Raw genomic sequence first — 20,408 nt, 5'->3', positions numbered from 1 at the left:
ATCATGTGTAGGCATGTGTCCATAGCTTAATATTTAACATTCAAGTCGGCACTATATTAATGTTATTTATTGACAATGATAAATATATTACATTCCACCTGATTCTTCATTAAAATAAATGAATACAAAAATGATACAAGTGTTCCCTTGCACACCCACAGTGACAGATGATGGTTGGACTAGAGTTGAGGTCAACAACCCTAATTAAGACATTTTACATTTTAGTCATTTAGCAGACGCTCTTATCCAGAGCGACTTACATGAGCAATTAGGGTTAAGTGCCTTGCTTAAGGGCACATCGACAGATTTTTCACCTAGTCGGCTCGGGGATTAGAACCAGCGACCTTTCGGTTACTGGCACAACGCTCTTACCCAATAAGCTACCTGCCGCTCCAGTGATTTAATTGAACCAGGTGTGTTAATACAGGGCTGGAACAAAAACCAGCACACCCTGTAGCTCTCGAGGAGCAGGGTTGGCGACCACGAATACAGGAAGAGGATCTGTGTGCTTATTGGTCTATGGTATCGGGCTCATAGGTAATCGGTTGGTCTTCTGCTTTGACGTCTGGCCAGAAGTCTGGATTCTCTTGGTACCATTTGACTGTGAAAAACACAAACGAAGGAGAGGAGGACACTTTAGACTATAGAGATTCAACCCTTGTGCTAAAATATATGAAAGTCAATATAAGGAATCCATAGAGTAATGTGTTCATGTACTGTACCTGTCCTTCTGATGCCTTCTGCCCAGGACACTGCAGGCTTCCAGCCCAGCCTCCACAGCTTCTCACAGTTCACAGGGTACCTCAGGTCAACCACGGGCCTGGGGGGAGGGGGGTTTCAACAATGTCAGTGTCTTGGGAGCCAATCACACAGCCCACCTATCTTTCTCACACAGAGCATGTCTTCACCATTGAAACCAAAGGAAGTAAAGGCTCTGAAAAGTGTATAGTGTGATCCCCTTATACTTCACTCACCGGTCAGGCACAAACTCCAGCCAGTCGTCCAGTTCTGCATCAGGTACATGCCTGACCTGTAACACACTCTATTAGCAGATGTCTCAGTGGCTCAGTAAAGAGGACTACAGAGTGACACACTTTACCTACCATCTTGATAGGTTCTCTGGCTAGTTGAATAATGGATATCCTACCATCTAGATAGGTTCTCTGGCTAGTTGAATGATGTATACCCTACCATCTTGGTAAGTTCTCTGTCTAGTTCAATGATGGATATCCTACCATCTAGATAGGTTCTCTGGCTAGTTGAATAATGGATATCCTACCATCTTGGTAAGTTCTCTGGCTAGTTGAATGATGTATACCCTACCATCTTGGTAAGTTCTCTGTCTAGTTCAATGATGGATATCCTACCATCTAGATAGGTTCTCTGGCTAGTTGAATGATGTCACAGTCCCTTCCCCTGTGTCTAGGTGCAGAATGATGTGTGGCCCCTAAGCACCGATCCAAGGTCAGTTTGACATACAGTGCATTCGGAAAGTATTCAGACCCCTTCCCTTTGTCCACATTTTGTTACGTTACAGCCTTATTCTAAAATGGATTAAATTACTTGTTTTACTCATCAATCTACACACAATACCCCATAATGACAAAGCGAAAATAGGTTTTTAGAATTTTTTTTCAAACTTATAAGAAATAAAAAACAAAAATACCTTATTTACATAAGTATTCAGACCCTTTGCTATGAGACTCGAAATTGAGCTCAGGTGCATCCTGTTTCCATTGATCATTGTTGAGATGTTTCTACAACTTGATTGGAGTCCACCTGTGGTAAATTCAATTGATTGGACATGATTTGGAAAGGCACACACCTGTCTATATAAAGTCCCACAGTTGACAGTGCATGTCAGAGCAAAAATCAAGCCATGAGGTTGAAGGAATTGTCTGTAGAGCTCCAAGACCGGATTGTGTCGAGGCACAGATCTGGGGAACGGTACCAAAACATTTCAGCAGCATTGATGTTCCCCAAGAACACAGTGGTCTCCATCATTCTTAAATGGAATAAGTTTGGAACCACCAAGACTCTTCCTAGAGCTGGCCGCCCGGCCAAACTGAGTAATCAGGGGAGAAAGGCCTTGGTCAGGGAAGTGACCAAGAACCCAATGGTCACTCTGACAGAGCTCCGGAGTTCCTCTGTGGAGATGGAAGAACCTTCCAGAAGGACAACCATCTCTGCAGCACTCCACCAATCAGGCCTTTATGGTAGAGTGGCCAGACGGAAGCCACTCCTCAGTAAAAGGCACATGACAGCCCGCTTGGAGTTTGATGAAACCAAGATTGAACTTTTTGGCCTGAATGCTAAGCGTCACATCTGGAGGAAACCTGGCACCATCCCTACGGTGAAGCATGTTGGTGGCAGCGTCATGCTGTGGGGATGTTTTTCAGCGGCAGGGACTGGGAGACTAGTCAGGATTGAGGGAAAGATGAACAGAGAAAAGTATAGAGAGATCCTTGATGAAAACCTGCTCCAGAGCGCTCAGGACCTCAGACTGGGGCGAAGGTTCACCTTCCAACAGGACAGCGATCCTAAGCACACAGCCAAGACAACGCAGGAGTGGCTTCAGGACAAGTCTCTGAATGTCCTTGAGTGGCCAAGCCAAAGCCCGGACTTGAACCCGATCGAACATCTCTGGAGAGACCTGAAAATAGCTGTGCAGCGACGTTCCCTATCCAACCTGACAGAGCTTGAGAGGATCTGCAGAGAAGAATGGGAGAAACTCCCCAAATACAGGTGTGCCAAGCTTGTAGCGTCATACCCAGGAAGACTTGAGGCTGTAATCGCTGCCAAAGGTCCTTCAACAAAGTACTGAGTAAAGTGTCTGAATACTTATGTAAATGTGATATTGTAACAAATTTGCAAAAATGTCTAAAAACCTGTTTTTGCTTTGTCATTATGGGGTATTGTATGTAGATTGATGAGGGAAAAAAACAATTTAATCAATTTTAGAATAAGGCTGTAACGTAACAATGTGGAAAAAGTCAAGGGGTCTGAATACTTTCCGAATGCACTGTATAGCCTACCATCTTGATAAGTTATCTGGCTAGTTGAATGATGGATATCCTACCATCTTGATAAGTTCTCTGGCTAGTTGAATGATGGATATCTCGAAGTTGCTCCCGATGTTGTAGATTTCTCCCACCATCCCCCTCTCCAGGATGGTGTTGAATGCTTCAATGGCATCATCCACATACAGGAAGTGGCGAGATTGGGGGCTGGTCCCTTGGATGGTACTGTGGCAGAGAGGAGCATGGGATATGTAGTCTTTATTCGAAACGATAACATATGAAGTAAAACATGTCCACATAGTCTGGGATGATGTCAGTCAAGTTGAAGTCTTTACCATTTTTTGTTCAGTTGAAGGAAGGATACAAATTTTGGAATGACCTAGGGGGAAAAAACAAACATTTGTTGAGACATCTTAAAAGACCAGACACACAACATAAATATATAGAACAGTGGTTCCCAACCAGGGGTACTAGGACCCCCTAGGGGTACTTGAGAAGACTCATGAGACCATAGGCCTACTGGTAAAATGCAAATGAGGGGGTACTTCAGGGGTACTCTGGGCAGAGCAAAATTCAGTTGGTGGTATAGTAACCGAAAAAGGTTGGGAACCACTGATATAGAATATGGATACTATAGATGACCTTCTCCAAGTACTGTCTGGGTCCATATATATTATTGCTCCTTGTTATTATAACAGGAAACTGAAAGAAAAAGGCAAATATTAATACAAATAATCAAAAAATGTGTACATGCCTCAGAAAAACGTGGTTATAATTGTGCTACGTCTGTTGACAGTATTTACTACCTTGTGTCTCTCCCTGTAGGACAATACAAGACTCTCAGCAGCTGCTTTAGACACAGAGTATGGATTGGTGGGTCTTCTTGGGCTGCTTTCATCTAATTCCTGCATGGGGGTAAAAGAGACTGCTTTTAACACCGGGGACTGACAGTACTGCAGACAGAGAACCTTGAAAAGTCGCAAAAGAAGTTGAGAAGTGGCTCTCAAAAACGTCAAATGTAAATGTGGCGTTACACCTTATAAGTTACAATAATTATGTCAGGATATCAGTGAAAATGATATGAGTGGACTGACCTTATACAGGCTCTCTCCATACACCTCATCTGTGCTAATGTAAATAAACTTCTCCACCTTGGCCTCAAAAGCTGCTTTCAGTAGCACCCGTGTCCCCTCCACGTTCACCATGTGGTATCTGGACGGCCATACGAAGGATGTCTCTGAAAAAGGGGGCACAGAAAGATATGGATGATTGTCTTGCTCTATGAGTCACTGAGTGTTGTCAACAATGTCTATGGTTGTTTTGGCATGGTAACACAATTTAAACAGAACAACTTAATTTCTTACCAACATGTGTTTGAGCCGCAAAGTGAAAGACGATGTCAATGTTTTCTGTGGCAAAGATGTGGTTTACCAAGTGTGGATTGCATATATCCCCCTGTTAAAAAGGGACAAACCATGACACATCTACAAGCTAAAAGTCTTTATGATTAATGATTAGTAACACTGTGTAACACACACTTTTTTACAACAAACAAAAACATACATAGACAAAAACAATAAACAGCTTAACATACAATCATTTCCACAAACATTAATGACATCACACTTGCTCAGACCCAAATGTTCCCACTGTAACCACACCCAATGTTCTTTCTAATGCTTCTAAGACTCTGCCCCATATAATTTCAAATTGTGTTATGTTGTTTCTGTCTGCCAGGTTTTGTTAAATATTTAAATAATAAAGCATTTGATTCTTCCATTCTCTTAAAGTTGGAGTATCATTTGACTTCCAGTATTTAAGTAATCGGTTCTTCAATATAATTGTCCAACCCATTGGGTATCTCACCGCACCCCCATTTGCCATGTTTTACATTGTTCAACTTCTGACAGCCAGCTTTCTAACTCCGCCCATAACTTTTGGACTTTATAGCACTCCCAGAAGGCATTAATTATTGAGTCATTGTTAGTTTTACACTTAAGACTTGACTCTGCCGTTGTGCTGTAGAATTTGTGAATGGTGTCTCTTGTATAATACATTCTATACATGAGTTTATACTGGATTAAGCGTACATTGTCATTAACTATAATTTTGTTCGTTATGTTCCAACACTCCCTCCATCTTGTGCCAATATCAGTTCATTTTAAGTCTTGGTTCCAATAGTTATTTTATTTTTTTCTAAGAGATTGTCAGTTGGATAGGCTTTCTGCAAGGTTTTGTATTTATTATCTTTCATATGAGTATCTTTTTCTGACACACACAGCTTTCAGGTCAAAATTTTGTGATATAAAACGTTTAAGTTGCATTTATTTGAAAATGTCTACATTGGTCAGTCCAAAATTGCTTTTTAATTATTTCATGTAAATAATTGTATTTCCTATAACCACGTAATTTATGGTTTCTCTGCCTTTAGTTTTCCATGCGGGCCAATTTATCCGTGAATTCTGAAAAGCTATCCAAGGATTGTTCCATAGGGAGTGATATTGGTTCTTGTAGAATCCGTTAAATGTTCTTCCATGTTGTTACAGTGTTCTTAACTATGCAGTTGATCATGTTCTTAGCTCCATCCTTTGAAAACAGACACGTGGAAAGATTCTGGGGATGAGCGTGCACATTTTCAATATGTACCCATTGTTCCTCTTTAATGCATTTAACAACAAGTCGCAAGTAAAAGCCTTGGGTGGCGAGTTGATACAATTCCAAATCTGCAAGGTTAAAACCACCCTCTGACTTAGGAAGATGTTAAATGTCTGTTATGGCCGAGTATACATTTGTAAAGAACGTCTTAGGTGGGGTAATTGGTATAACCGAAAATACACTGAACAAAAATATAAATGCAACATGTAAAGTGTTGGTCCCATGTTTCATGAGCTGAAATAAAAGATCCCAGAAATGTTCCATACGTACAAAAAGCTTATTTCTCTCAAATTTTGTGGACAAATGTGTTTACATCCCTGTTAGTGAGCATTTCTCATTTGCCAAGATAATCCATCACGTGACAGGTGTGACATATCAAGAAGCTGATTAAACAGCATGATCATTACACAGGTGCACCTTGTGCTGGGGACAATAAAAGGCCACTCTAAAATGTGCAGTTTAGTCACACAACTAAATGCCACAGATGTCTCAAGTTTTGAGGGAGCGTACAATTGGCATGCTGACTGCAGGAATGTCCACCAGAGCTGATCGCCAGAGAATGTAATGTTAATTTCTCTACCATAAGCCGCCTCCAACGTTGTTTTAGAGAATTTGTCAGTATGTCCAACCGGCCTCACAACCGCAGACCACGTGTATGGTGTCATGTGGGTGAGCGGTTTGCTGATGTTAACGTTGTGAACAGAGTGCCCCATGGTGGTGGTGGGGTTATGGCATTGGCAGGCATAAGCTACGGACAACAACACAATTGTCCACGTTTATCCAGAGCATCCCAAACATGCTCAATTGCATTTTATTAATGGCAATTTGAATGCACAGAGATACCGTGACGAGATCCTGAGGCCCATTGTCGTGCCATTCATCCGCCGCCATCACCTCATGTTTCAGTATGATAATGCATGGCCCCATGTTGCAAGGATCTGTACACAATTCCTGGAAGCTAAAACTGTCCCAGTTCTTCCATGGCCTGCATACTCACCAGACATGTCACCCATCGAGCATGTTTGGGACACTCTGGATCGACGTGTACAACAGCGTGTTCCAATTCCCGCCAATATCCAGCAACTTCGCACAGCCATTGAAGAGTAGTGGGACACCATTCCACAGGCCACAATCAACAGCCTGATAAACTCTATGCGAAGGAGATGTGTCATGCTGAATGAGGCAAATGGTGGTCACACCAGATACGGACTGGTTTTCTTTTCCACGCCCCTACCTTTTTTTAAAGGTGTCTGTGACCAACAGATGCATGTCTGTATTCCCAGTCATGTGAAATCCATAGATTAGGGCCTAATGAATTTATTTCAATTAACTGATTTCCTTATATGAACTGTAACTCAAATCTTTGAAATTGTTGCATGTTGCGTTTATATTTGTGTTCAGTATAAATATAAAAACTTTGGAAGCCATTCTAAAGAGGTTTTTCTACCTGTAAGATTTATGGGGAGATTGTTCCATTTAATTAGATCTGCTTTCCTGTTGTTGAGTAATGGGATAAAGTTATCTTTATATATGTGTTGTTTGTTGTCACTTATTAAGCATCCTAAGTATTTTATATTTTTTGTGGTCCACTTAAAGGATTACTGTAGCTCAGAAGTTTTTGCTATTGCCATTATTTCAGGTTTCTTTCCATGTTAATTTCATATCCTGAGATTTTAGAGTATTCCGAAAACAAGGGGGACATTGAGTTTCAATAATAGTCAGGTATAGCCGAAGATCGTCTGTAAAGAAGTTTATATTCATGTTTATCAATACGGATACCTGTTACGTTTGGGTCCTGTCTAATTATTTCTGCAAGCGGTTCAATTGCCAGTGCAAACAGGAGGGGAGAGAGGACATCCCTGTCTCGTAACACTGGCACTTCATATACAGTATCGTTGCATAACAGTATGACTTGGCAGTTCTCTCACCCTGATAAAGGTGTAGTTCTCTTTCTCCTCGACAGACTCCAGGTTCCTGAGATTGGAACAGTAGTCCAGCTGTATGGGACCAGGAAAAGTTACAGAATCACGACCAGGAAATGATGACAATTTGGAATTCTGCAGTTACATAGTGTAGTAGTCAGGGTGTGCAGGAAATAAGCTTCACTTTGTTGTTTTTTAGCGTGTTTTTTAGTTGTTTTATTGCCACATACACCGGATTGGTGCAGTGAAATGTGTTGTCAAATCAAATCACATTTTATTGGTCGCATACACATATTTAGCAGATGTTATTGACGGTGTAGTGAAATGTTTGTGTTCCTAGCTCCAACAGTGCAGTAATATCTAACAATACACACAAATCTAAAAAAGTAAAAGAATGGAATTAAGAAATATATAAATATTAGGACGAGCAATGTCGGAGTCCAAGTATAAATATATATGGACAGCTGGACTACTGTCATTATGGACAGTATATGGATAGAATATGTAGTATATCTGAAGAATACGTAGGATAGAATAGTATATGTACAGCAATAGTTGAATAGGATGGCCTTGACTAGAATACAGTATATACATATGAAGTGGGTAAAACAGTATGTAAACATTCAAGTGACCAGTGTTCCATGTCTATGTTGTACCTTGGCTGCAAAGGGAAGGAGAGGGCCCAGCTTGAACAGGGCTTGAATCTGTAGTTACAGGAAAGCACATTTAGCTACTACTCACATTGTCAAAGTTGATGATGCGCCAATCTGGATGCCTGTTGACTAGGGAGCAGGCAAAATGGGACCCACTGTATGGGGAAAGAGCTACAGATGAAACATGTATAGTATGCAATAAAATCCCATATTTTACATACATTGTAGATTCAACTGGCTTTTTTTCTGTAGTTTAAGTCTTTGTCAGAACACTACTGATTGTCATTATGATGATGATGATGATTTGCTAACTGTTACTTACATGAAACCTGCCCCTCCAGTCACCAGGACCGTTTTGACAAAGTCCATTCTCCCACAGCCTGTTGATGTCTTCTCACAACTTTTCTCCTGGATCTTCAGTTTTCATTGAAGCCCAAAGGCACTCTCCTAGTGACATAAGTTCTGCCGACTTTAGCTAGCTAACTAGCTTACCTGTGCTGGAGAGTGTCTTATTGTTGAGTAAACAAGAGATAATCTCAGAAACTATATGCGGGAAGTGATTTTAAGTGATTGAGGCCATTCTAAAGCAAAGCATATCGACAACACGTTAACGAACAGTTAGATATCGTTATTCAGATGTTTGTGTTGTCACCAGTTCATGTCAGAAGCAGCTGATACTGTACAAACCACATAAGCAAAATGTAATGTGGAACTTTTGCGACAGTCTTATTTCGCTTTACGGCAATGTTGACACGTATCCGAGGCCTGCGTTGAGTTGGTCCGTTTTGGTGCCCACCCTTTTATCGCTCTCTGATTGGCTTACAGCTTTGACGTAGTCGAAGGTCCTTCTATGATTAGGTAAAACCTAAATCAATCAAACGTTCAGTGCAGATGGAACTCACCCTGGTTTACTAGTCCATTCATTGTTGTTGTACAATCATCTTCTTTAGCTCTATATTGATAATTAGCTTTTAGGAGACAATGTATCCGTTAATGTTCACACTTACAGCCTTCTTACTATGCATTCCAGCTACATTTGGAAAAACGGTGTCGGGAGTTTTCAAGAGCGATGCAGCCAGGGAGCAGAATGGACAGTACATCACTAAATTCATGTACAGCGGTAGGTGCAATTTAGCAGTTTGAAGCTAGCGACACATTCCGGTGGAGGCTTGTGTGGATGGATACACATGCACCAAGATGACGTGATGCATTTTATTATTGGGATGTTTTATATAGACTGTAGTTGCAATGCTAATGTACATAAGGAAGTAACAGATCATGTGTTCTCAGTCTGGAAAGTGCTAATCTCTTGCATGGTGTTATGCATCATTGTCTCAGAAAGTATTTTCTGTGTCCATTGCAATCTTAAACGGGAAATCGTGGGAAGATGTTTGTTGAGTTGGGTTCAAAGATCAAATCACATAGGTCTATGCAGTCCAGACCTATGAGCATCGGCAATGTCATTCTGTTCCCCGGTAGAACATGTTGCCAAGTGTGATAGCCAGGCAGTACATTAGAATCAATAGAGCTCCTTCGCTTATCACAGATGGTCAGCATATTCTGTAGGTTAGAATGAAACCCAATTCTCTGAAAGGTGGATTTAGTGCCCTGTCAGACCTCTTCCATCATTCCCTCTTTCTCTCTCTCCCCTCTACTTCCACGACCTCTTCTTCTCACACCCTCTCGTCTCTCCCTCCCTCCCTCTGTCTCTCTCTTTTCCAGAGGGTAGTGGTCTGGTGGTGTGCAGGCTGGAGAACGCTCCCCTGGCCACGGAGAAGGAGTCCAGACTGCTGCTCTTCCCAGAGATGGAGGAAGGCTTCGACATCGACAACCTCAGCTGCCACGACCGCCTCTCCAAGGCACATCTCTCCAGTGAGTCTGTCTCTGTGACTGTCACCTACAGCTGAGATTGATTTACTCAAGGAGTCACATGTATTGTTTGTTGTTTGCATTCATGTCATGTAAGTCCCGCTGGCTCGTAGTAAACATGCATTCATAAACAAGAGTCATTTGGGGAAGTGGCATAAATGCCATCAGCCATGCATTTACAGGACATATTCTGAATGTACTTGCAGTATGTTGCGTCTGCATGTGTAACCGACTGGTTATCAAACCTTGGTCGTCTGCATGACTTAAGGCCACATTAGCCCTCTGAGCGAAAGCCTAGAGCTTGTCTCCCTCCTAACATTGTCTCCCTCTCTCTGGTCAGTCCGTCTGAATGAGGAGGAGCACAACCAGAGCATCCCCCACCTTCACTCCCCCACGGCCTGGATGGCCCTGTATGCAGACCGTTACACCTGCGGGGAGGGGGGCATCATCCCTGCCCAAGGGGACCTGACCTTCACCATCCTGCTGTTCAACCCTGACTCAGCAGGCAACCCCCTGGAACACTTCAGCGCTGAGGAGGCAGGTCAGTACCGTACTGTACGGCAAGGTAATGGGTTCAATTCCTGCAGGGATCACATGCACATACTTTAATATATGCATTTGGTGCACTATAATGGATGAAAGTGTCTGCTAAGTGTCTGCTAGTCATAACACACAATGTTATACTTCTGAATTGAAGATATGACTAAGTGTCCAGACAGGACTGCACTGAATGCTTGACTGATTGTGTCCTCCACACCCCTACCCCCCCTCGCCCACCCCTACCCCACCCTCCTCCCTACCCCTGCCCCACCCTCCTCCCTACCCCTGCCCCCCCTGACCCACCCTCCTCCCTACCCCCTACCCCCTACCCCCCTGACCCACCCTCCTCCCTACCCCTGCCCCCCCTGACCCACCCTCCTCCCTACCCCCTACCCCCTACCCCCTCGCCCACCCTGACCCACGCTCCTCCCTACCCCACCCTCCTCCCTACCCCTGACCCACCCTCCTTCCTACCCCTGCCCCCCTGACCCACCTTCCTACCAGGCCTGCATAGTTTCTACTGCCTGCTGATCCTGGCCTACTTTGTGGCGTCCTGTATCTACATACAGCCCCTGTGGATGGCCCTGAGGAAGGGTGGGCCCATGCACACGGTGCTGAAGGTGCTCTCCACAGCCCTGGCCCTACAAGGTGTCTCTGCCCTCTTCAACTACATCCACCTGGCCAGGTGAGTGAGACTTTGTCCCAGTCATTGTCACAGTCACCTTTCAGCAGCCCTGCTCAGGTTTACATCAGTTACTGTATTACAGGATTATCCTGTATTTCAGGAGATTTGGGTGAGTGAATATCAGTCTTGTTGTGTAAAAACACACACCTGTCTTTGTCTTCCCACAGGTATGCCAGGGACGGAGTGGGCATTCCTATCATGGGCAGCTTGGCAGAGTGTGAGTGTTGTATTCTCACTCTCTCAATCTCTCTTGCTTCTTTCTTTGCATTGTCTTTCGTTCTTCCGTTGTGACTGTGTTGCCTGTTGTTGTTCTCCCATGCTGCAGTCTGTGACATGGTGTCCCAGGTGTCCATGCTGTACATGCTGCTGAGTCTGTGTGTGGGCTGGACCCTGAGCAAGAACAGGAAGCCCCAGAGCAGACCTCTGCAGTGGGACTCCTCCCCCGCCTCCAAAGCCCTCGCTATGGGAGGGGTCGCCACACAGGTCAGAGCCTCATCAGCCTATCCATGACCTCTAACCCCTTACCCCGAAATACTAAGCCCTGACTGTCACACTAACTTCCATTTCACTGGATACAGTAGCTCCTACTACTCACACTCTAACCTCTACCTTGCTCACACCATCCCCTATCCTGACCAATACTGTAAGACCCTATCCTGACCAATACTGTAAGACCCTATCCTGACCAATACTGTAAGCCCCTATCCTGACCAATACGGTAAGCCCCTATCCTGACCAATACGGTAAGCCCCTATCCTGACCAATACTGTAAGCCCCTATCCTGACCAATACTGTAAGCCCCTATCCTGACCAATACTGTAAGCCCCTATCCTGACCAATACTGTAAGCCCCCTATTCTGACCAATACTGTAAGCCCCCTATTCTGACCAATACTGTAAGCCCCCTATCCTGAACAATACTGTAAGCCCCCTATCCTGAACAATACTGTAACCCCCCTATCTTGACCAATACTGTAACCCCCCTATCTTGACCAATACTGTAACCCCCCTATCTTGACCAATACTGTAAGCCCCTATCCTGACCAATACGGTAACCCCCTATCCTGACCAATACAATTTCCCCTTTGGATCAGTCAATAAAAACACATTCAATACCAATGACCTAAATACCTTTCCACTGACTCCCTGTCTGTGTCGCTGCTAGGGGGCGCTGCTGCTGTGGGAGCAGTATGAGGAGACGGAGCACCACAGCTACCACGCCCAGCGCAGCATAGCGGGTCTGTTACTCATAGCTCTACGTATCATCCTGGCCCTGCTGCTGGCCTCTGTGCTCTACACAATCACCAGCACAGAGAGGAGCGCCCTCAAGAGAGACTTCTACCTCAGCTTCGCCAAGGTAGGCGTAGAAATACAACTCATGAATAGCTGGCAACCCTTTCCATGCGTTTATAGTGCCATCTACAGTGCATTATAAGATTTGTTATTCCAGTCTCACTAGCTTGTTTCTCAGGGTTGTTTTATCTGGTTCCTGTGCCACCCTGTCCTGGTCCTTCTCTCTGTGGTCTTCAATGAGCATCAGAGAGAAAAGGTGAGAGAAACACTCCACATAGATATATGTACAGTGTATTCAGACCCCTTGACTTTTTCCACATTTTGTTACGTTACAGCCTTATTCTAAAATTAAAGTTATAAACTTTTGCACATTTATTAAAAATCTAAAACAGAAATACCTTATTTACATAAGTATTCAGACCCTTTGCTATGAGACTCAACATTGAGCTCAGGTGCTTCCTGTTTCATCAGAGAGAAACACTCCATAGAGATATTGTACTGACTCATTCTGAAGGTTTTTGGTGTTGATGTTTGTGTGTCTAGGTGGTGACAATCGGTGTGATTATATGCCAGGCTATCTCGGTGGTGATCCTCTACCAGCTTTTCCTGTCCCGTAGCTTATACTGGGAAGTATCTTCTCTCTCCTCTGTCTCACTACCCCTCACCATGTCCAGAGGGGGCCGGGGACGCTACTGACCCCGCGCGGAGTGGGAACATTTTTACTGCGAAGGGATACACTGTGACACCTGCAGTTAAAGGGACACACTTCCACTCCTCTCAGCGAAGGTGCCCCCAACTGACGGGCGAGGAAAGAGAGGAGGAAGACAAGGGAGGAGAGGAGGATGGGATGAAGAGAAGGACGTAGGAAGTTCACCCACAAATATAGTAGAGAAAAGTAATGACGGCCTGCTCATGTAGCTGGACAGCACACTTATGTAATACACTCCCAAACAGGATGAGGGAGATCTGAGTTTAAGCGCACATAAAAAAGTATGTATGTACATTTGACTCATTTGTTAGCATACAACTGATGCAGACACATGTAACTGTCAAAATAATGGAAACACTTGAGTAAAGGAGAGATACAAAGTATATTGAAAGCAGGTGCTTCAACACAGGTGTGGTTCCTGGGTTAATTAGGCAATTCACATCCCATCATACTTAGGGGTCATGTATACAAATTCTGGCTGCTGTGGCCCCATAGGATGACAATGCCCCCATTCACATGGCATGAGTGGCCACTGAACAGTTTGATGAGCATGAAAACTATGTAAACCATATGCCATGGCCGTCTCAGTCACCAGATCTCAACCCAATTGAACACTTATGGGAGATTCTGGAGCGGCGCCCGAGACAGCGTTTTCCACCACCATCAACAAAACACTAAATGATGGAATTTCTTGTTGAAGAATGGTGTCTCATCTTTTCGCATCTAATCTATGCCAAGGTGCATTGAAGCAGGTCTGGCTCGTGGTGGCCCAACGCCCTATTAAGACACTATGTTGGGGTTTCCTTTATTTTGGCAGTTGCCTGTATGTTAGTCTTATTTACAATTGTAGTATGTATGTGTGAAAATGTGCTTTACTGTTTTATTTTGAATGTCAAACTTGGGCTGGATTTGATGTCTCTCTTTCATTTTCAGATGGAGTAAAAGACTCCCAAAATGTTTAATAGGTTTATAATAGATTACAACGAAAGGTTACTGATTGTCGAATTCCCTGTTAAGTCTTATTCATTGCCGATAAAGATATCCAGGCGCGGACTGAAATAAATTAGTTTACCATTGATCGATAGACATATGGATCCATGTTCAGTGTGGCAAATCTCAAACCAATAAGTATAATCCTTCCTCTGATCTTAACTCTGTCAGAAATAGAAAGTTGGGTTGGTTTTTTACAGAGTTGCTTCACACCGTTTTACTGCGGTTTCATTCCATTGTCGTCAATTGATAATTCTTTCTGTGAGGTTCAGGTTCAGGGTGTGCTGAAGCTATTACAAAAATCACATGGAACTCTTCATGGAATCTTTTTATCATGCCCAGCACTACAACACTGCAGCTAGTTGCATGTGTGATAATCGTATTACTATTACTATTTGTGTAATTATTGAATTATACTTGAATATGAACGCTTGCTCCAATGTCAGACAAAACAATACCAAGATATGTGCAATGTTTAAATGCAGCTTTATTTTCTTTATCAATCCTCACAAGTGCCTGAGAAGACAATCACTTTGCTAGTAGACAAGGTACCTGTGTTTGTCTGTATGATAAGATGGGTTTTACATTAACATACATAAACAGTCTGATAGTTAAGTTATGTGGAGATATTAGGGGACAAAAGGTAAACAGAGCAGTGACTGTTTAATGTTCCTATTAAGCATGTTTATAAGGCTGTTTAAATTCATTACTGTATACTTTTGTAAATAAACATTTCATCTATTTAGTAAAATAAGTATCGATATCAGATGCTGATGCAATACTAGAAAATGTCCCCAGGGGGCAGCAGTTCTCTTGATCTGTTACAGTAGCTACTGTAGACCAGCGTTTCCCAACCCTGGTCTTCGAGGACCCCTAACAGTAAACATTTGTATTGTAACCCTGGACAAGCACACCTGATTCAACTTGTGAAGGAATCATCAAGCCCTCAATGAATTGAATGAGGTGTGTTTGTCAAGGGCTACAACGAAACTGTAGTTTTGGGGGTACTCGTGGACCTGGTGGGGGTACTCGTGGACCTGGGTTGGGAAACACTGCTGTAGACTACTCTCAATCAATGCACACTCAAACCACAGAAGTTACCAGTGTCTTTGCTCAAACTGCCTACATTCTCATTCAACAATTAAACGCATGATAATTCAAACATCAAAGGATAAACCAATACATGTCACGGTTGCTAGGAAATGCCACCACGATGCTCCACCTTGAGTACACAAACAGTTTTCCACTCCACTTCCTCAAACGGATCTGAGGCTAATAACATACACTGATAACATCAGCGCTAAACTGAGTCAGTCTGACTTTATTTCGGTAGTTGCTTGCAGATAGATGATCATCTATGGTTGGTCATTGGATTCTGTCAGTCTGCTATGGATTCCAGTATGTAACACTAAATAGGCAAATATAATTATAAGCCTACACAACACAGTGGAAGTTGTGGAAACAAGTTGTGGAATGTGGTTAAACTTCCCCAGACTTCTAAACAGTAAACAGTAGAAGGGAAGGGTCGTGTTAGTGATGTCTCTCTACCTTGTTTCCTTGTTGGTCGTTTCGAAGTCACAGTCAGTTAGCTGGTTATAATCCTCGTTTTCTGGATGCTCTTCTTTCACTCATTTTACCTTCATGTTGCAAGAGATCATACAGTAAACTAATACGGCTGTGTTTACACAGGCAGCCCAATTCTGATCTTTTTTTCACTAATTGTCTTTTTGACCAATCAGATCATCTCTGAAAAAGATCTGATGTGAAAAGATCTGATGTGATTGGTCAAAAGACCAATTAGTGTAAAAAAAAATATCAGAATTGGGCTGCTTGCTTAAACGTAGCCTATATGGCACTGAACCTTAATTAATAAAACAATTTGAGAGTGGTGGGCTATTAGTGACAACAAGCACTAGGCCAGCAGCAAAGTAGTACCCACGCCCACACCAGTCCCCAGTTCCATACTGCTGTTTAACCAGGTGCTCCTGTGCTGGTTTACACACATCAGTGGCTCCCTACAGACCAGACCATGGCGTCAATCTTGGGTCTTTTCAGGACACCGGTTACCCACTGGGCTATTTCTGACCTCAGGCACACCAGGACACTGTGGGCTGAGCGGGATGAATACACACAGGACTTATTTTCCTGCAATTCCACCATTAACTCCTTTTCTTGCATTATGCAAATAGTCTGACAGCAGGAACGTGCTTGGGCTAATACTGTAACATTCATTTGCACCTTTTTTGACTCTACCACAGAAAGTGGTACCGATTCAGGCAGTATTATTCCATTACAGGGGGGACTTCTTCTAATATTATTCCGTCTTCTATATCTAGGTCAGGTTGAGAGTAGCGTAGCTGGCAGCCTGAAACCACAGGCAAAGATGGACAGTATTTCTGTTAGTTGTCTTTGAAATACTTATTTTAATTCCTTCTGAGTATTTTGTAATGTGACTTACACTGAGCTGAACTACACTCCAATGTATTTTGTATTTTCTAAATACTGTAATTTGGATTGTCATTTTTGATAGCAGTTCACATTTTGTGGCCCCCCTTTCTGATAGCACTATGGTGTGATACAATTGTCTGCTAAATGAATGAATGGGTATGCTTTTAGGATAAACAGAAAAGGAATAGAGCTAAGCACAGGCAGTCCTAGAGAAAAACCTGGTTCAGTCTGCTTTCCAACAGACACTGGAAGACAAATCCACCTTTAAGCAGGACAATAACCTAAAACGCAAGGCCAAAAATACACTGGAGTTACTTACCAAGGCGACATTGAATGTTTCTGACTTAAATCTGCTTGAAAATCTATGTCAAGGCTTGAAAATGGTTGTCTAGCAATGATCAACAACCAACTTGACAGAGCTTGAAGAATTTAAAAAAGAATAATGGGCAAATATTGTACAATCCAGGTTTGCAAAGCTCTTCGAGACTTAGCCATAAAGACTGATTCTAACATGTATTGACTCAGGGGGTTGAACACTTATTTAATCAAGATATATTAGTGTTTTATTTTCCATTAATACATTTCATTTGTTGTGAATTTTTCTTCCACTTTGACATTAGTATTTTGTGTAAATCGTTGACAAAAAATGGCAATTAAATCAATTTTAATCCCACTTTGTAACAACAACATTTTGAAAAAGTCAAGGGGTGTGAATACTTTCTGAAGGCACTGTACCATACCAAACGTAACATATCATACTAGATTTACGTTTCCTTTGTTACGTCTACCCCTGAGTCCAGGTTGGAGTACCACCAAGGTTGGACATTTTTGTTCTAGCCCAGCTCAAGCTGATTCAATGGGCTGGAACTACTCTCCTGAGTGTAGGCCACCCCAAAACCCAAGTTAAGAAACACTTCTTTAGATGTCACAAGTAGACATATTACATATAAACTTAGATGTCACAAGTAGACATATTACATATAAACTATATGGTATATGTCACAGGTTGAGATCCCCTCCTACAAAGAGAAGTAGATGAAGAGGAACACCCCCACAGAGCAGACCAGCACCAGGCCCATGTTGAGGATGAGTCTGGTTCTGGGGGTCTCCTGGAGCATCTCCTGCAAAAGCCTCTCTTCCTCCTGGGCTGATCTGGGTGGAGTCTTAACCGGCTCCTCCTTAAACCCACAGAACCACTCTAGAACCCTCACACACCTCCCCTTCTCTCCTCCTCGACAGCAGACCACCCAAGGCTCTTCTTGGTCTGCCTCCATTCTGGTGCTTGAAAAGGTCAGGTGGTCGCCATTTGGGAGATTAGATGGAGCCTCCATATGGGATAAAGCCTCCACCCCATTGACACCGTTATGGAGGTCTTTGGGCGTCTCCTTGTCCATGCAGCCATTCCCATTGACATGGGTCTGAGTTTGGGGGTTCAGCTTGCTCATCTCCTCCTCGTCTCTCTCTATGTTTGGGGTTGTGTTTCTTTGGCGTAGCCCCCAGAAGGTAGTGGTGCGGACCTGCTCTATGCTCGGTGGAGGGGTGCAGAGGCTAACCACCACAGTCACCAGTCCTGAGATCCAGAACAGCCCGGCTGCCACGTACATGAAATGGACATCCTTGACAAAAGATGGCCGCTCGTCCGGCTCGTCGCAGTGGGGCTCTCTGTAGACGAACGCAAGCACCAGTCTCGTGGCGCCCAACGCGAACCCCACTATGCCACCCCAGAATGCACCAGTCTCATTGCAGCGCCGCCATAGGACGCCCAGCAGGAATAGTGCGGCGATGGGCGGGGTCAGGTAGTCGGACACTTCCTGGATGTAGTAGAACATCTGGCCTCCCTGCATCTCGATGATGACAGGAACCCAGGCGACGCTGATAACAACCATGAACACCACGAACACACGCCCCACCACCATCAGCTCCCTCGATGACGCTCGCTCGCGCGCCATTTTGTAAATGTCCAAGGTGAAGATGGTGCTGGCGGAGTTGAAGATGGAGTCCAGGTCGCTCATGAGCGCTGCGATCATCACCGCCATCATCAGGCCACGCAGACCCACCGGCATGACGGACATCACCAGGCGAGGGTAGGCTACGTTAGAACACCCAGCCCTGGATCCACACACCTCCATGCAGTGTTCTGGGCTGATACACGCCAGCTCATCTGCAAACAGGATGCGGGAGATCATCCCGGGAATGACGATGATGAACATGGGCAGGATCTTGAGGAAGCCGGCCATCAGTGTGGAGCCTTTAGCGTGGGAGATGCTCCGTGCGGCTAACACCCGCTGGACGATGACCTGGTCGGCACACCAGTACCAGATGGAGGCCGGAGTCTGGCCCAGGAGGAAGCCCGGCCAGGGGAGGTCCTGGTCCAGCGGGCCCCGGAGAATGCGCAGGGAGTCGGGCTTGGGCTCCACGTGGCAGGAGGGAATGTAGGTGAAGTTGGAGGATGCTAATATCGCTGTGATGTTTGGTCTGGCTTCCATGTACTTGGTCCGCACCCCTTCCAGGCCGCCCACTTTTACCAGGCTAATGGCGGTCAGGCATAGCGCGCCGCTGATCATCAGGAACGCCTGGAGGGTGTCGGTGTAGATGACCGCAACCAGGCCCCCTGTGACGGTCAGCAGCGCAGTCATGGTGATGAGGAGGATGATGGACAGATAGAGGTTCCAGCCCAGTGACTCCTGGATGAAGAGCGCTCCGGAGTAGAGGTCCACAGAGAGCTTGGTGAAGATGTAGAGCAGCAGAGACAGAGCAGCGAAGTAGACCTTGAGCCGTCGGCCGCCGAAGCGCTTGGCCAGGTACTCAGGCATTGTGTAGACCCCAGAGTGGATGTAAACAGGGATGAACACCCAGCCCAGGAGCTGGAGGAGCAGGAGGGCATTGAACTCCCATGCGGCGACTCCAAACCCGCTGGCCGCCCCGGACCCTGCAAGGCCAATGAAATGCTCGCTGCCGATGTTGCTGACGAACAGAGAGGCACCAATCATAGCCCAGTTCATTGATCGGCCGGCCAGGAAGTAACCGCTTACAGTGCTCCGATTGGCTTTCATCATGGAGAAGAAGCCAATGGCAAGGACCAGAATGAAGTACAGCACCACAACAACAATGTCCGCCACCTCCATGGTGGTGGGAGTCATCTTGGATAATACTTCTAAAGACAGTTATTGAGGAGTTACGTGATGTGGTTGCTTTAGTGATCAGTGCCCTTACAATTTAACTACCAGTCTTTCAGTTGATTATGAGAGATTCTAAGCCGAGTCGGGTCCAGTTCAGGTTTTGGTGAGGTATTCCCACAGCAAGGCACCCTAAGGGTTGACGGGGAATACTGTAAGTTGGAGGTAGCAGCTCATCTGTATCGACGCTCCTGCAATAGAGCACAAACACAAGCAAACAGATCAGTGTTGGAAAACCTGTTTTAAATAAATGGAGATAGAATAAATATGAAGATATACAGTACATCTAAAACTGTGTTTCCCTAATTAAATAGCGGGTCAAGATAAACTGGTTTTGAGTTGTGGCAAATATATTTTAATTAAGTCGTGGCTGGGTCCTGGCCAGGTCCATTTGTTTCGCTGACTTGGTGGGCCACTAGAAAACTTCAAAAGCTATAAAAGGGTCACAG

General features: G+C 44.3%; 3 protein-coding genes across 3 annotated transcripts; 1 reads left to right on the top strand and 2 right to left on the bottom strand.

Moving 5' to 3' along the window:
• Window positions 1-52: 52 nt before the first annotated feature.
• On the bottom strand, window positions 53-8,956 carry LOC311109459 (dTDP-D-glucose 4,6-dehydratase-like). The gene is made up of 12 exons (XM_084152372.1): window positions 8,573-8,956; window positions 8,339-8,405; window positions 7,604-7,672; window positions 4,385-4,475; window positions 4,115-4,257; window positions 3,827-3,925; window positions 3,663-3,722; window positions 3,356-3,399; window positions 3,080-3,245; window positions 975-1,030; window positions 723-820; window positions 53-601 (listed from the first exon to the last, which is right to left on the bottom strand). The coding sequence occupies exons 1-12, from the start codon at window positions 8,617-8,619 to the stop codon at window positions 510-512; spliced, it is 1,032 nt and encodes a 343-aa protein (XP_084008498.1). The 5' UTR covers window positions 8,620-8,956; the 3' UTR covers window positions 53-509.
• A 178-nt stretch (window positions 8,957-9,134) lies between these two features.
• LOC311109664 (integral membrane protein GPR180-like) lies at window positions 9,135-15,082 on the top strand. The gene is made up of 9 exons (XM_084152620.1): window positions 9,135-9,370; window positions 9,973-10,122; window positions 10,460-10,660; window positions 11,164-11,344; window positions 11,512-11,561; window positions 11,670-11,827; window positions 12,509-12,700; window positions 12,815-12,892; window positions 13,180-15,082. The coding sequence occupies exons 1-9, from the start codon at window positions 9,232-9,234 to the stop codon at window positions 13,330-13,332; spliced, it is 1,302 nt and encodes a 433-aa protein (XP_084008746.1). The 5' UTR covers window positions 9,135-9,231; the 3' UTR covers window positions 13,333-15,082.
• Window positions 15,083-17,802: 2,720 nt separating this feature from the next.
• LOC311109653 (sodium/myo-inositol cotransporter-like) lies at window positions 17,803-19,923 on the bottom strand (the record flags this gene model as incomplete). The annotated part of the gene is made up of 1 exon (XM_084152608.1): window positions 17,803-19,923. One exon carries the CDS (start codon window positions 19,921-19,923, stop codon window positions 17,803-17,805), a length of 2,121 nt encoding a protein of 706 aa, XP_084008734.1.
• Window positions 19,924-20,408: the final 485 nt, after the last annotated feature.

The sequence above is a fragment of the Coregonus lavaretus genome, assembly GCF_964263955.1.
Source record: "Coregonus lavaretus genome assembly, chromosome: 35".
In the NCBI taxonomy this organism is placed as follows: domain Eukaryota; kingdom Metazoa; phylum Chordata; class Actinopteri; order Salmoniformes; family Salmonidae; genus Coregonus; species Coregonus lavaretus.
Note: the sequence above shows the minus strand (reverse complement) of the source record. Positions and strands in the feature narration are given on the sequence as shown.

Bases quoted from the DNA above. Each gene is read 5' to 3' on its own strand.
- LOC311109459 (XM_084152372.1), bottom strand. From the start codon at position 8,619: ATGGACTTTGTCAAAACGGTCCTGGTGACTGGAGGGGCAGGTTTCAT. The intron at 3,723-3,826 runs GTAGTAAATACT...TTTTTCTTTCAG, and splicing joins CCTACAGGGAGAGACACAAG to TTTCCTGTTATAATAACAAG. The intron at 3,400-3,662 runs GTCATCTATAGT...TTTTCCCCCTAG, and splicing joins CCAGACAGTACTTGGAGAAG to GTCATTCCAAAATTTGTATC.
- LOC311109664 (XM_084152620.1), top strand. From the start codon at position 9,232: ATGTATCCGTTAATGTTCACACTTACAGCCTTCTTACTATGCATTCCA. The intron at 11,828-12,508 runs GTCAGAGCCTCA...TGTCGCTGCTAG, and splicing joins TGGGAGGGGTCGCCACACAG to GGGGCGCTGCTGCTGTGGGA. The intron at 12,701-12,814 runs GTAGGCGTAGAA...CTTGTTTCTCAG, and splicing joins TCTACCTCAGCTTCGCCAAG to GGTTGTTTTATCTGGTTCCT.